General features: G+C 42.1%; 1 protein-coding gene across 2 annotated transcripts in view; it reads right to left on the reverse strand.

Moving 5' to 3' along the window:
* Nucleotides 1-835: 835 nt before the first annotated feature.
* Nucleotides 836-15,952, reverse strand: part of htr4 (5-hydroxytryptamine receptor 4) — a 157,010-nt gene continuing 141,893 nt past the window's right edge. For both annotated transcript variants that reach the window (XM_079839760.1, XM_079839761.1), the window contains one exon: nucleotides 836-1,324. In XM_079839760.1, the coding sequence (XP_079695886.1) occupies nucleotides 1,237-1,324 (88 nt within the window). In that variant the 3' untranslated portion in view covers nucleotides 836-1,236. The remainder of the gene's footprint in view (nucleotides 1,325-15,952) is intronic.

Here is a 15,952-nt window from a genome sequence, read left to right on the forward strand (position 1 = left end):
AGACTAAAATAGTTGAAGACACGGTCTCTGGGAGAACTGGCCCTGGTTGCTGTCACCAAAGGTTTTGTTTGGAGTGGCCTGACACGTTCTCAGTAACAGGCAGAGTCAGCAGGCATCATGTAGTTTTAACACTCTCAGAAAAACACTGCGCTGTGTATGCCAGTGAATCATGTTAGAGGAGATCCTCGTAACGGAAATCATCCTGGAAATGGATGCATTTAGTGATGCATGCGAAGCACAGAGCTGACCTGACTGAGAACGGTCACCCGTGGATCTGAGACAACTGTGTATTCAGAGAGGTTTACTAAAAGCCAAATAACATGAAAAAGCTAAGAGCACAACTTTGTCTGTGACCAGTACATTTCATCCCCCAAAGAGCTTTAGAAATCTTTGAGATTTCAGTTCACAATATGAAAAGGATCCGAAAAATAAGATATTCGGTTTTCTTCAAGCCAATTTCATGGATAGAAGAAAGAGTCATCATTGTCAAATCGTTTTATGTTGTACCTTTGGAATAGACTGCTTTCACTGAAAAATACATTTCCAGCAATATTACTTGTGTTGTACCTAAAAATGTGCACATAGACGCTGGAATCATCTTGGAAACAGATCCTTTCATATTTTGATCTTACAATTAAAAAAGCATAAAAGACTTTTATACACTATGCTTTTATATACTAAATAATAAAATGATATATATATATTATAACTCTTGATTTGAGATTTAATTAATAAATTTTTTGGGGGGGAAATTGAGAAGTCGCTCAGTTATGCTCCCAGCTCTACCTCTACTGTGGTGTGATTTAAAAAAAAATTTTTTACTCAACTATTTTTTATATATAGAACAAAAATAAATCTTTATTTAGCGTTTGTGCTGTACCTTTCAGGAAGTGTTATCCTGACTCTAAAGCTAATGAAAGCCTCTCTGGATAAAGCTTGAAAGATGTATTTTTGGTTTGGAAATAGTATTCCCAGGAGAACCAAAAAGGAAATAAACACATTTGGGGAAAAACTTACCAACATTCCTTTGCAATGGAAATTCATATCCTAAAATATAGACCAGATACCTTTGGCAACATTGTTCTTTCCTTCATTGTTCAGCAGCTCTTTGAGCAAACAGTTCAGTCCAGCTCCCAGTACTCAAGTCCAGAAATGCTCCAGTCGCGTCTGAGCTGCAGGCAGGGCGGTAAGAAATGGCACCTTCCAGTGATGGTCCTCATTAGAGGGTGGCCTGTGTCAGAAACATGACTCCTGGGACTCTGTGTCATTCTGTATTGACAGTTTCTCCTGTTCAATGTGGTTTCCATTGTGAAGAACTGAATACCTAACATAGGACAAAGGAAACCAGGACACCGTTTCAATTAAAGTGTCATATGTAAAAGCACCTCACAATCATATTCATCTCTGTACAGCTACAAGCTTTTAGAAGAATTTTCAAGCAATGCGGAAATATAAACCACCTCACATTTAGGGCTGAAACACTGAGAATAATAAGACCTCCTCTTGTGTGAACACCTGATTTGACAGAAGAGTCATTGTTGGCCTTTTCACAAAACATGAAAAAGGGTTCTTTAGCAAAAGCACAATCTTTACATCAGGTGAGGGCCAAAAACAGCACATGTTTAAATATGATATCAAAACGTGGCTTTTATAGCTTTGAGGCCAACTATTTGATGGCAGTATGTTGTGCTAAAAGTTGACTACATTTAGCAGATGTGCACAGTTACAATCTTGTTTACATGACTTTTGTTGCTGTTCGTTTCATTTATTTATAAAGTACTTTTATACTGCCCAGTAGACCCAAATTGCTGTACATAAAATTATACATATAATACACAATAAAACAATACCATACGTTAAAAGACCAGAGAAAACAAAGTCTTTAACACACCTTTAAAAACTGTAAAAGTTTAAAAGAAGCTTGGACCAAAAATATTGATGACTCAGCTTGCACTCAACTCTTTTCGTCCAATCAAATACTTTCTAGAATTAAAGATCTAACAATTTTTCAATGATTTAATATATTATGTTTTAGATGAAAATACTATTTCAGTCTTTCTACTATGGGCGATATGGAATTAAAACTATTGTGGCAAGCAGTCGAGGCAGAGGGCCGTGAGAGAACGGGGCGAGGCAGGTGGCGTGAGAGATGAGCGCCAGCTGCGCTCCGCACCGGTCTCGTATCTCACGGAGGAGCTTTGGAGGCATAAAAAGAGGAGCAACGGCAGTGAAGGAGGAGAGAGGACCAGGCCTGGACATTTACGTAATGTTTTGTTTATGTTTTATTATGTGTGTGCGGCAGCCATCCGTGAGGGGCATTTCATGGGGATATCAGGGGATTTTTCATTTCATGTTTATTTATTAATGTGTTGAATGTTCAGACTATATCACAATATTATTTAGAAAATAGAAGGTCTAAATAAAACGTACCCTTCATCAAATAGGCTCCTATAATATGCCAATTACATAAAAGAATAAAAGAACAGTAAAATCCAGACACCAGTCCTTGCAGAAATGGAAAAGTTGCATATATACTTTTCTTCTGAGAAAGTGCAGATACTGTTTAAATAGTGCAACTGTAATGAAAAACATCACACAATAAAAAATACACACAATAATAATTCAAATCAATTACGAGTTTGAAATGCAAACACAGATTCTTCAGAGTGAAATCGCCCAAAAAGAGGCGGTACTCCACAGAATGTGACTTGACGCTGATTGGACTATATACCCAGAGGCAGAACAGTAATAGTGACAGCTAGCGTAACTCTGTGGTTGAATGTGATTGAAAAATCTGTCCCTTTCGCACTTTAGTGGTGCATTGCCCTATCACCCTAATGAAGAAACCGCCCCTGAGTAATAGGTGAACGCCAGCCATGAGATTGCCGTTTGTGCATTAGTTTCTGCTTGTTCATAAAGGCTGAATAATTCCAAATTGACTCCATTACAACAAAGAATATGGTTTACATATAGCATGTCAATTCTGCGTGGTAAGACTCTCTCCCTCTCTCTTTGAGTGTGAGAAACACGGAGCAGAGCACTCTCAGCAAAGTGACAGCAAGTTGGGCGCCTCAAACTAGTGTTTACTGTGTGTCAAATGCACTGTGCATTCACTGAGATTTACTGAAATCGTGCGCTTTACGGATCCCTTGACAGAGAGCGAAACTATATCTGTGTACCAGGTCCAGATTGTTGAGGTAGCTCTTTTTAGCGATAAACTCCTCCTCAGCTTCGAGTCCACCTTTCGCCGTAGTTATTTTCGCCTCTGCACATGCAGCTGCGAATGGGTCGCAAACTAGGCTTTATCGTTATTATTGCAGGAAGACTAATTCTTAATGTGGGGAGATTTAAATTTTACGATAAGATATCGTCCATCCCTACTTTCTACTAAAATGTTCAACTACATTTAATTAAATGTGTTACACTGTAAAAAAAAACAAAAAACAAAATGTTGTTTCAACATGCTGCCTTAAAATTTAAGTTTAGTCAACTCAAATATCCAAGTTGTAGTATACTACACTTTTACAGTGTACTTTCCATTTCTTTGTAAATATTTGTAATATTCAGCAATTTCTGATTGAAAATTGTTTCAAAAGAAATCATACACCAAATAGTTTTTATTTAAATTGCTCATGTTTTGTTAAATTAACAGAAAACTTTGCCCTATGTGATTGCTCCATTTCTGTGTCTAGCCGCACCAGCCATGAACCTCCTTTTCTTCCAGAAAAAAAAAATCATTACAACCTCTATTCATAAACAAGCAAACTAAAGGCAATTCCTGCTGAGCAACTGGGCATGAAATTTACCTGAACAAAAGGAAAACATACAATTGAAAAACCTCTCAAAACCTTAACAATGTTCCGGGATTTTGAAAGGAAACATGTGGCAGCTTTTCAATGAAGCAGAACCCAAAATTGCTGCCACATTGCCACTTTCTAACTGTACTGTTCGCTGACAGACTGCACTGAACAGCCCAAGCACAGCCTGAGACATCTGTCAAATTAACATGATCTACTGCAAACATACAATGCTCCTCAATACACTTCAGTAATAATGTCTTGATCATGCTGGTACATCCAACCTAGACATTAGCTGGCCGGATTAGAGGCAGAGCTCATTAATTCTCATGAACATCATGCGCACGCACGCACACACACACACACACACACACACACACACACACACACACACACACACACACACACACACACACACACACACACACACACACACACACACACACACACACACACACACACACACACACACACACACACACACACACACACACACACACACACACACACACACACACACACACACACACACACACACACACACACACACACACACACACACACACACACACACACACACACACACACACACACACACACACACACACACACACAGGCAGGATCTACATCACTCATTCGGACAACTTCATTCTTAATTATGTGTGCCCGGACATCAGGGAACTGCACTAAACAGAAGACTGATGGGAGAGAAGGCAGTGGCGTAGGGCTTGATTTAACCCTATTTTACTACATACACTCTGAAATGTATTCATTACAACATTTTTTTACAGGAAATTATTTACAGTAAATCTAAAAAAGATAAACGTTCCAGTTTATTTTTTGACAAACTGAAACTATAGATCATGTCGGAGGGCTGGTGTGAAATGAACATACTGAAGTTTCAGCCTTCTTCTGGGAAATCATTTATCATTAAATATATATATTTTTTCCCTTGAAAAGAAGAACAACAAAAAGCACTTTACTTTTCAAAAGCATCCTTGCTGAACAAAAGTATTATCTCAAACCTTTGAATGTTATTGTGTATGAATTGGGTATGTTATTGTGTATGAGTAGCTTTCCTGTAGCTCAAACAGTAGAGCATGGCGCTAGCAACGCCAAGGTCATGGGTTCGATTTCAAGAGAAAGCAAGCACTGACAAAATGTAAAATGCGTACCTTGAATGCAATGTAAGTCGCTTTGGATAAAAGCGTCTGCCAAATGCAAAAAACTGTAAATGTAAAAAGATAACTAATACATCTAATGTTTATTCTCATAAGTAGAATCACACAGTATATTGTGTTGTGATTTATTAAAAATCTCTAGACGATTGCTTGTCTGCTTGTATTTGCGGTGTGTCTGAATATTTCCACTCGTTATATTAACTTAATTTTCGATACTAGCATTTTAATGACATGCCTTTGGGATCAGATTTCATAGTTGTTAAAATCACTAAACCATTAAACAAACCACATGTTTCTCTGTTGTGCCATCTGCAATGCTGCTTTGATGGTCTTGCCGTATGTTATAGAGCAATAAATTAGCTAATAAATGTATGCATGCTGTTTGCATTATTTATATGACTTTAATTAGTACATTATTTGTATATTAGCTAAGAAACACAAAGTCACCGAGCCATGGGGTTTGCATCTACAGGTAAACATCTGGATCAGGATTTTCAATAAGTCTAACCACAATGTGATCACCAAATGTGACAGAAAACCTAGCAGGTCCAGGCAGTCCAATGATGACTTTCCACGCATCTGCGTTTCTCCACACTCACTGATGTATGAAATTGGCAGCAGCTTACCTAAAATGCCTACAAATTCAGATCTGAGCTGCACCATTAGCTCAGTCATGGAGAGCAGAGAAACTGGAGTAACCACAGCAACCAAAGCAAAGAAATGACCAACCAACAGTGGCAAAATATGTTTAAATTCATCACAAATACAGGATTTTTTTTGACAATGATATGGAAAACGATTCCACCACTGTTTCCTGTAAAGCTGCACACGTGAACGGCCACACGATTCTGATGTTGCTGCAACCCAGACCAGAAAATGTGTGGAAATTTATTTATTCATTTCCTGACCGAATGGATGCAGCATTTCAACTGGAGTCCATCTCCATGTCCATTGATTTTCAGTAGGGAACTGAAGCTGACAGAAATGTTGTACATATGGATATATGGAAATATGCTGCGCTGATTCATTTGCAAGATTCATTTGCCTCATCCTAGAACAGAAGTTCATGGCGGCAATAAAACAGAACAACAGCCTAATAATAAATAGCCAATTAAAGAAAGGAACTACACTAGATTACTTTTCTATTTCTAAAAAGAAGGATTGGGCAGATCAGCCTTGAAATATCAATACTTTTAATACTGATGTATATAAGCAGAATGTGATTTTATAACGATTTCAATGTAACATTAATGCATATAATATTCGCAATCATTCAAAAGTTTGGGGTCATAGTTTTCGTTTTTTTGTTTTTTGTTCTTTTATTCATCAAGAACACATTAAATTGACCAAAAGTGAGAGTAAAGACATGTATAATGTTACAAAAGATTTTTATTTTAAATATATGCTTTCTATTTATCAGAGAATCCTGAAAAAATGCATCACGGTTTTCACATAAATATTTTCTGTTTTCAACATTGATAATAATAACAATAAAAATAATAATAATAATAAATGTTTCTTGAACAGCAAATCATCATATTAGAATTATTTCTGAAGGATCATGTGACACTGAAGACTGGAGGAATGATGCTGAAGATTTAGCTTCATCACAGGAATAAATTACATTTTAAATATTCAAATAGAAAACAGCAAATGGCAATATTATTTCACAGTATTACTGTTTTTCCTGTACTTTTTTTTAATGAATGCCGCATTGCTGAGCATAATAGACTCCATTCAAAAACATTTCTTCCCCAAAATTTTCAACGGTAGTATATTTAAAAGTGAAAACTCTGACTTTGTGGTCCATTTATTGCACAGGAGTGGAATCACCCGAACATGAGCAGAAATACAGAAAAGATCAAGCAGTCAAACAGCCGTTTAAGCAGTTACTGGCATCTGTATTTTTACCTTAGTAGTACTTGGTATCAGATCAAAATGAAAATAAGTTCCCTTTCGTTCAGTCACTACGACGTACGTTAGTGACTAACGAATGGGGGGTTTCGCCTAGAAGCCAATTACCTTCGAGGTGTTTAACAGCGCCCAATGGCGTGCCAATGCCATGGGCATGCGGAATTTGCATGCGTAACTCCGCCCCACCGCGTGGGTATATAAGGAAGTACGCTGGCAACATCGCATTATGTTTCTGCTTTGGAGCCAAGAGTACCTCTTCACTCCTTCAAGCCTACAACTGAGTCTTTGTCAAGCCTTCGAGACGAGCAGCTTTCCAGAGGCGTTGGATCTACAGCGCGTTCCAGTGATCGCATACTGCCTGCCTGCTGATCTGCGCAGTGGTCCGTCTGACAGCTAGTGTGTGGTACATGCGGGACCACTGCGGGAACATGACCATCGCGGTTCTGCGGTCAAGACTCAAGGATCTTCGTAATGAAGTGAGAGTCCCCTCAACCACACCCCGATCTACCGTGCCCCCCGTGGCCGGTACTTCGGCTGGTGGTCAGGGTGACCTGAGGGTTACGGTGTGGAACAAAGCCCCGACGCTCATGCCTCGGGCCACACCCCCCTCTAGCGTTCCGCAACCCGTGAGCGTTCAGGCTGAAATCGCGGGGCCAGCTCCGGCTCCCCCACGCATTTCGTTTGGCGCTCCAGAGGATGATGCGATGTCGGTCACCGCATCACAATGTGGGCTCGAGTCCTCTGAGGATGATGACTCGGCTGTGCTGCCGCCTTCGGGCGCGCCAGCATTGCCCGAGTCGGACCCAGAGCTGACAGCCATGCTGTCTCGGGCAGCCGCGAGTCTAGGGATAGAGTGGAACCCTCCGCCCTGTCCCGAACGCTCGCGGCTCGATGATTGGTTTTTGGGAGCCCGCGCTGACTGCAGAGGATCTCTTTTCTCGGTATGGAGATCGACTCGGTCGCCATGTGCGCGCAGCTTACGAGCGAGCGCGCGCAGTCTCTGCTGACTTGCCTCCGTCTAATCGAGAGCAAGAGTGCGGTTCCACTGAAACATTTTCAGAGGCTCCTGGGGCATATGGCATCTGCAGCCGCGGTAACGCCGCTCGGATTGCTACATATGAGACCGCTTCAGCACTGGCTTCGCGATCGAGTCCCGAGATGGGCATGGCGGTCTGGCACGCTCCGGGTCCAAATAACCCGGGCCTGCTTACAGACACTCACTCCGTGGTCGAACCTCAGTTTTCTACGGGCCGGAGTGTCCTTAGAACGAGTTTCCAGGCATGTTATTGTATCAACGGATGCCTCCTCCACGGGCTGGGGTGCCATGTGCAATGGACAAGCAGCCGCGGGCTCCTGGACAGGACCCCAGCGCCTTTTGCATGTCAATTGCCTCGAGTTGCTGGCAGTACGGTTCGCCCCGCACCGCTTCCGAGCGTTGCTGAGGGGTCAACACGTACTTGTCCGGACAGACAACATGGCCACTGTAGCGTACATCAACCACCAGGGCGGTCTACGCTCCCGCCGTATGTCTCAACTCGCCCGCCATCTCGTTTTATGGAGTCAGAAGCACCTGAGGTCCCTTCGTGCTATCCACATCCCGGGAGACCTGAACCGTGCAGCCGACGAGCTCTCACGGATTCAGCCACTTCCTGGAGAATGGAGACTCCATCCCCAGACGGTCCAGCTGATTTGGGAACAGTTCGGCGACGCACAGGTAGATCTGTTTGCCTCCCAAGACTCTTCCCACTGCAGCCTGTACTATTCCCTGACCGAGGGCACGCTCGGCACGGATGCACTGGCGCACAGCTGGCCCCAGGGCCTACGCTTATATGCGTTTCCCCCAGTGAGCCTTCTCGCACGGGTACTGTGCAAGATCAGGGAGGACAAGGAGCAGGTCATGTTGGTCGCCCCGTATTGGCACGGCCAGACCTGGTTCTCAGAACTGCTACTCCTTGCGACAGCCCCTCCCTGGCCTATCCCTCTGAGACCGGACCTCCTCTCTCAGAGACGGGGCATCCTATGGCACCCATGTCCAGCGCTCTGGAAGCTCCACGTGTGGCTTCTGGACGGGACGCGGCAGGTTTGAGTGGCCGCCACCATCACTTCCGCTAGGGCAGAGTCTACACGACACCTCTATGCGTTGAAGTGGAACCTCTTCGTCACCTGGTGCTCTTCCCGCCAAGAAGACCCCTGGAATTGCCCGATCGGGTCCGTGCTTGAGTTTCTCCAAGAGGGGCTGGAGCGAAGGCTGTCTCCCTCCACCCTGAAAGTGTATGTGGCTGCAATATCTGCCCATCACGACCTCTTGGGAGACAAAAAGGTAAGTCAGCACGACCTGATCATCAGGTTCCTGAGGGGGGCGAGGAGACTGAATCCTCCTCGCTCTCCTCTCGTTCCCTCTCAGTAGTCCTAAGTGCTCTGCAGAGGCCTCCCTTTGAGCCTTTGCGGTCGGTTGATATTAAGTTCCTGTCGATGAAGACGGCTCTGCTGACCGCATTGGCCTCTCTTAAGAGGGTCGGGGACCTGCAGGCTTTTTCAGTTGACAGTTCAGTTCAGTTGCTTTTTCCAGCGTACCTTGAGTTTGGGCCGGCTAACTCTCACGTGACCTTGAGACCCCGGCCTGGATATGTGCCCAAGGTTCCTATCACTCCCTTCAGAGATCAGGTAGTGAACCTGCAAGCGCTGCCTTTGGAGGAGGCAGACCCAGCCTTGGCATTGCTCTGTCCAGTACGCGCTCTCCGCGCTTACGTAGACATGACGCAGTGTTTCAGGACCTCAGACCAGCTCTTTGTCTGTTATGATGGAGAGCGGAAGGGAAGAGCTCTCTCAAAGCAGAGGTTGTCTCACTGGATAGTGGACACCATTGTTTTGGCTTACCAGCAGCAAGGTCGACCATGTCCCCTTGGTGTGAGGGCACACTCCACCCGGAGTGTGGCCTCCTCTTGGGCTCTAGCGCATGGCGCCTCGCTAACAGACATCTGCAGAGCTGCAGGCTGGGCGACACCCAACACATTCGCCAGATTCTACAATCTCCGAGTGGAGCCAGTGTCCGACTATGTACTCGCCCCCCCGAGGGGCCGGTAATGGATCAGGCTCTAGGTGTCTTCGCTTGCTCGCCACTCCACTCCACGGACTGGATACGTGCGATATTCTCCTCAGGTGAGCTCCCCGAGAGCCCTGAGCTCCTCCAGCACTGTCGACGCCGACATCAGTTCAGTCTGCCCTTTCGAGCCCAGACCCTCATGTCCGGCCAGGTGCCCCGTGTGCACGGTTCCCTCCGGCGACCCCCACACGAGTATTTCCACCGTAAGCCTCCTCAGTGAGCAGGTGTCTCTCCCTTGGCAAGCCCCTGCCACCCCTAGGGTTAAAAATCCACCTTCGGCTGGTACCCTAGAGTTTCCCATATGCAGCCCACAGCGGGTCATATGTGTACTCTCTAAGTCCTCCCCACGGGTAGGCATCTTTGGCATTCCCTCACTGGGATATGCTTCCCAGTGTACCTTGGTAATCCTGTGATAAGTGGGAGTCCTACGGCCTTAAGTGGCGGGATCTCACACTTACGCAGGGCACTGGACGACAGCTGAGTGGCGCGGTTATATTGGAACCCCCATTCGTTAGTCACTAACGTACGTCGTAGTGACTGAACGAAAGGGAACGTCTCGGTTACGTATGTAACCCTCGTTCCCTGAGGAGGGAACGGAGACGTACGTTCCTCAGCCACATCAGCTGTGCTGCTGGAACGCGGAGTTCAGATCTTGGCTCCGCAGCAGATACATAATGCGATGTTGCCAGCGTACTTCCTTATATACCCACGCGGTGGGGCGGAGTTACGCATGCAAATTCCGCATGCCCATGGCATTGGCACGCCATTGGGCGCTGTTAAACACCTCGAAGGTAATTGGCTTCTAGGCGAAACCCCCCATTCGTTAGTCACTAACGTACGTCTCCGTTCCCTCCTCAGGGAACGAGGGTTACATACGTAACCGAGACGTTTTATCGCCCCTCCCCACCTAAAATAAATTTTGCTTAGCAACAAAGAGGGAATATTTGTCCTAACTGCCCACTGTAAATCTACAACTGAGAGAGAAAGATAGAGGGCACAGAGGTGAGAAGGAGGGAGAGAGATTTGTTCATGCTGACTTCTATTCCACAGTTTCCTGACATCATTAAAGTCAGAACGCTCTGTTTAGCTGTGCAAGTGACAGTTGCACCAATCCATGGCCATCTGGAGTGCAGAGAAGCAAAAATGTAAAGCGTGAAATGCTGTAGTGGCGAAGAAATTCATATCTGTTATAAGAAATTACTTTATAAAAGTGACCAAAAATGTGCTTTGAAGCTGAAACTGTATTTTCTTAAATGTACTTCAATAATTTTGTTTTATTTGCAACTATAAAAAAAACCTCCTGGGCGTATTGTTATAATCAGTGCTAAATGTAAACTTGGTCAGAAATGTGCTATCTTTTTATAAATTATTTTATTCATTATATTATTATTTAATTTTTATATTCATGTATTATAATGCCTCATACTGGGGTTTAGTGAATTTAACAGAGACACAAACAAGTACTTTTCCATCCTTCCATGTAAATGAGATTGTATCACAGTCTGCCAGTATGAGGACTGACACTTTTGATCTCTTTACTGATTTATTTTGTTCCTAGGGATAATTCAATGTTTATGCTTCTGTTTATTCCTACTTTAGTCTGTGATTTTGTGTCTGGCGCCATACTGAGGGGAGGGGTTGTGTCGGGCACTTTGATCGTTTTGTTTCTATCATTACTGTGAATAATAATATAATTTCCCACAAATAAATGAATCAAAAAAAGATATTTGGCTTCATCAAAAGTTACATTTTGAAATGCTGGTGAGTGGTGACTAATACCGGATATTTTGGTCTGAAATCAAAGCTTGAGTGCATGAAGAGTTTAGTTTGGCAAATAGACTGCTGATACAATAAGGTTCAAATCCACTAATCTGAACGTTTCAAAAGAGCGCTGAATAAAACGAATTCTTCACAATATCATTATAAGCAGAGAGCTAAAAGAAAAACCTATCTAAACCAAATCTATTTAAAACACATACATCTCATGCAGGTGCTGATAACAGAAGACTCATTTAATTGGAGCCCTAAAGCCGTTCATCAGGCCCTCTTATCTGATCAAATGGCCTGATGTAGTTTGTGACATGCACACTATTTGAGCTTGAGAGCGGAGGCAAGCCAGGAAAATCTCCCCTTGCTGAACTGTTTAGGATTAACCAGTAAAGGCAAGGCAAGATAACTTTCTTTGTGTGATACCATCTGCAATTCCAGGCCACTTCACATGATGAGGGGCTAGACAATCTATTATGAACTTATCTATTCAGACATATTCCAGTTCACATCAGGTCAGACAGGGCACTGCCAAATGAGTCCAATCTCAGCAGTGCCTGACGCACCGCAGCTCTCATTCAGTGTCAGACTAACAGGCTTTAACTGTGACAGTCCTCAGAAAATCCCTGCGAAACATAAATCACTAGCACTTTTATGACTTCTTGATGTGAACTGGAAACGTTACCGTGCTTTTATCATTTATATGCAGCATTCAAAAGTTTTGGGGCAGCAATAAATTAAAGGGGTGGTTGATTATGATTCCATTTTTTTTTTCCTTATTTAGTGTGTAATGTTGCTGCTTGAGCATAAACAGCATCTGCAAAGTTACGACGCTCAAAGTTCAATACAAAGGGAGATATTTTCTTTACAGAACTCGCTTTTTAAGAACTACAACAAATGGCTGGTAGGGACTACAATGAGCTTATTCACGGGTTAGTGACATCACTAACCCGTCTCTTGGTAGTGAATTTCGAGGGGGGACACCATTCTTCATAAAAATATACCATTACAACAAATATTTCAAATATACTGTATTTAAATTGTTTCTATATTAATTTGGAGAGTAACTTCAAAATTATTACAGTATAAAAATATAAAAAACGCAAGGTTTTTAATCACGATTAATTACAGAAAAAAATGTGTGAGTGATTAGTTAATTTTTTAATCGATTAACAGCACTAATATATATATATATATATATATATATATATATATATATATATATATATATATATATATATATATATAAAAATAAAACTATACCTGTTTTATCTTCATGCAGCATTTATTCTCTGGCTCTGAAGGCATCTTACAACAGTTCTCACACGAGAGATTTAAAGATTATCATGACAAAATATGCTAATCAATGACTTGAAGATCCACATCAGCTACATAAATTCATCAACTAACCATTCAGAAACGTCCTGTTGCATTCTACATAGGGCTGGACAATAAATCGAAAAGTAATCAAAACCAAAATCCAGAACCTCTAACCGACGTGATTTTCCCATGTCGGTTATTTTGTTTTTTTAATCCTGTTAATACTTTCCCCTTAAAAATACTACCGGGTACTATCTACTATCTACTATCTACTATACTACTATCAAGATTTTGATTTTAGGTCATATCGTCCAGCCCTCTCTAAAAGGCTGAACAGTTGTAGACATGTTCAGTGCGTGTCTGTGTGAGGTAATCAGAGCTGCTAACACAAGCTCTTGAAACACCGTCTCTTTATTAAAGGGTTAGTTCACCCCAAAATGAAATTTCTTCCATTAATGACTCAATGTTGTTCCACACCCAATGTTGTTCCACACCCGTAAGACCTCCGTTCATCCTCGGAACACAGTTTAAGATATTTTAGATTTAGTCCGAGGGCTTTCAGTCCTTTGAATGTAAGTGTAAGCACACTTTGCTGTCCACGTCCAGAAAGGTAATGAAAACATCATCAAAGTAGTCCATATGTGACATCATTTGGTTAGTTAGACTCTTTTGAAGCATCGACAATACATTTTGGTCCAAAAACAACAAATACTAAGACTTTATTAAGCATTGTCTTCTCTTCAGGTTTAGTTTGAATCCGCGTTCACGACGCCACAGTGACGCTGCTGACGTAAGACGCTGTGACGTGTTATCTGGTGCGATAGCAGATACCTTAGTTTTAGTCTTAGTTTTTGTTATTTTTGGACGAAAATGTATTGTCGACGCTTCAAAAGAGTCTAACTAACCAAATGATGTCACATATGGACTACTTTGATGATGTTTTCATTACCTTTCTGGACGTGGACAGCAAAGTGTGCTTACACTTACATTCAAAGGACTGAAAGCCCTCGGACTAAATCTAAAATATCTTAAACTGTGTTCCGAGGATGAATGGAGGTCTTACGGGTGTGGAACAACATCGGGGTGAGTCATTAATGGAAGAAATTTCATTTTTGGGTGAACTAACCCTTTAAAAAGGGGGCCGGGAGCACCAACTCATTTGCATTTAAAGGGACAAACAAAAATGGCGCGTTTTTGCTCACCCTGATCTGTGGGGTGTTTTGAGCTAAAACTATCATAATTAAATGTATTTAGAATACATAGTGCTAGCTTTGAAATTAGCTTAAACAAGACAACGGTTAAAGCAGATAATTTTGAAAATTATATTGTGGTGGAAATATGTATGACTTAACTTTCCGGAGATGCAGGTATGCCCACAGGGCCAAGACACCCTTACATATGGTCTCTTTGAATAACATAACTATCACAAAAAAAAAAAAAACTAGCTTGAATAAAAATGACAATACTGTGTCTTCAATAGTATCACAATGAGTGTTAACTGAAGGAATCTGCACTTGAGGCTATTCACTAGTCTCAGCCTTAGATGACACACACAGCACAGCTACAATGAGCACGTTCAAAGAAAAAAAAATGTCAATAGATTTGTTTAAAAGTCTGCACAACATATTGATGACCACCAAGAAAAATTTGTGTGGTCCGTCAGGCGGCCCCTTCCAGTCTAACTAGGAATTTCTGTCCTTTATGCCTGAAGTCAAACGTCTGGCTACGTGACTCTACACCTTCACTGTCAGCCAGATGGTAATGTCAATCCACGGAGGATCATGCCATTTCCTCAGCTGGCACGTATATGTGTGTGTTTGTCTTCCCAGAACTGTCTGAGGCTTTTCAAACACACGCTCACAGATAGAAGGCCTGATTATTGTGGCGTTGAGTGGCACCAGAACAGGACCATGCCCTGATTGTTTTATGAAAGAAATAAGACACAGATATGGTGTGGAGGAGGGTGGCGGCAAGAATGAGACAGACAGAGAGGGAAAAAAAGAGAGGAAAACAAAGGAAAGAAGGACAAATGTACTTATAGGAGATAAATGATCCTACAAAGAAAGTAAAACCTGAAAGTTAATAAACATTATTTAATCTCTAAATGAAAACATAAAACAGAATTAGGTTTAAGGGATTGAAAATATCATTAGCTCATGCAGCATAAAAACAATAGAAGTCACCATGATAGAAAAACAAATGTGTGTGTATATGTCTGTATTTCAGAGTAACTCTGTCAGAACCAAGACCAGAAGGGAGTGCAAATCCATCTAGGTTAATGTCTGATCCATTTTTCCATGACATAGACCAGAGCAAAATCTGCTGATATTCAAGTTTTCCTTCTGGCTAAAGCGAAGGCTGAAGTTAAAAGAAGGACAGCATCAATGTAGAACTCATAATACCACACTGCATGGCAGAGACTTACACTCTTTACTTACACAGGATTATACAATATCCAGCGAGCCTAATAGGCAACTGCACCAGGTAAGAACCGGCGACTAGCGCATGCATAATGTAAATTGCTTGACTAGTCTGTTATCAGTGAGGAAAGCCCTGTAAGATAGCAGCTCTTGTTTACCTGCCTCAGGCAACAGCTTATTCTTATAGCATTCATAAGAATCAATGACACAAATGTTTGTTTTGCATTTGTATGAATCACTGAATTTTCAAATGTTTACAAGGAAAATGCATCTTCTTTTGTTCTATATTCAATCTCTTATACAGTGTTACATTCATTTGTTTTGGGTGACAGTTTTAATGATTTTATCACTCAGCCCTAGAGATGTTTCTTACAGTTCATTCAAACGGTTCTTAAACAAATCATACATATAGATTCAAGACAATCACCATAGGAAAATAAATCACTAATG

Source organism: Gobio gobio (genome assembly GCF_949357685.1).
Source record: "Gobio gobio genome assembly, chromosome: 16".
Classification (NCBI taxonomy): domain Eukaryota; kingdom Metazoa; phylum Chordata; class Actinopteri; order Cypriniformes; family Gobionidae; genus Gobio; species Gobio gobio.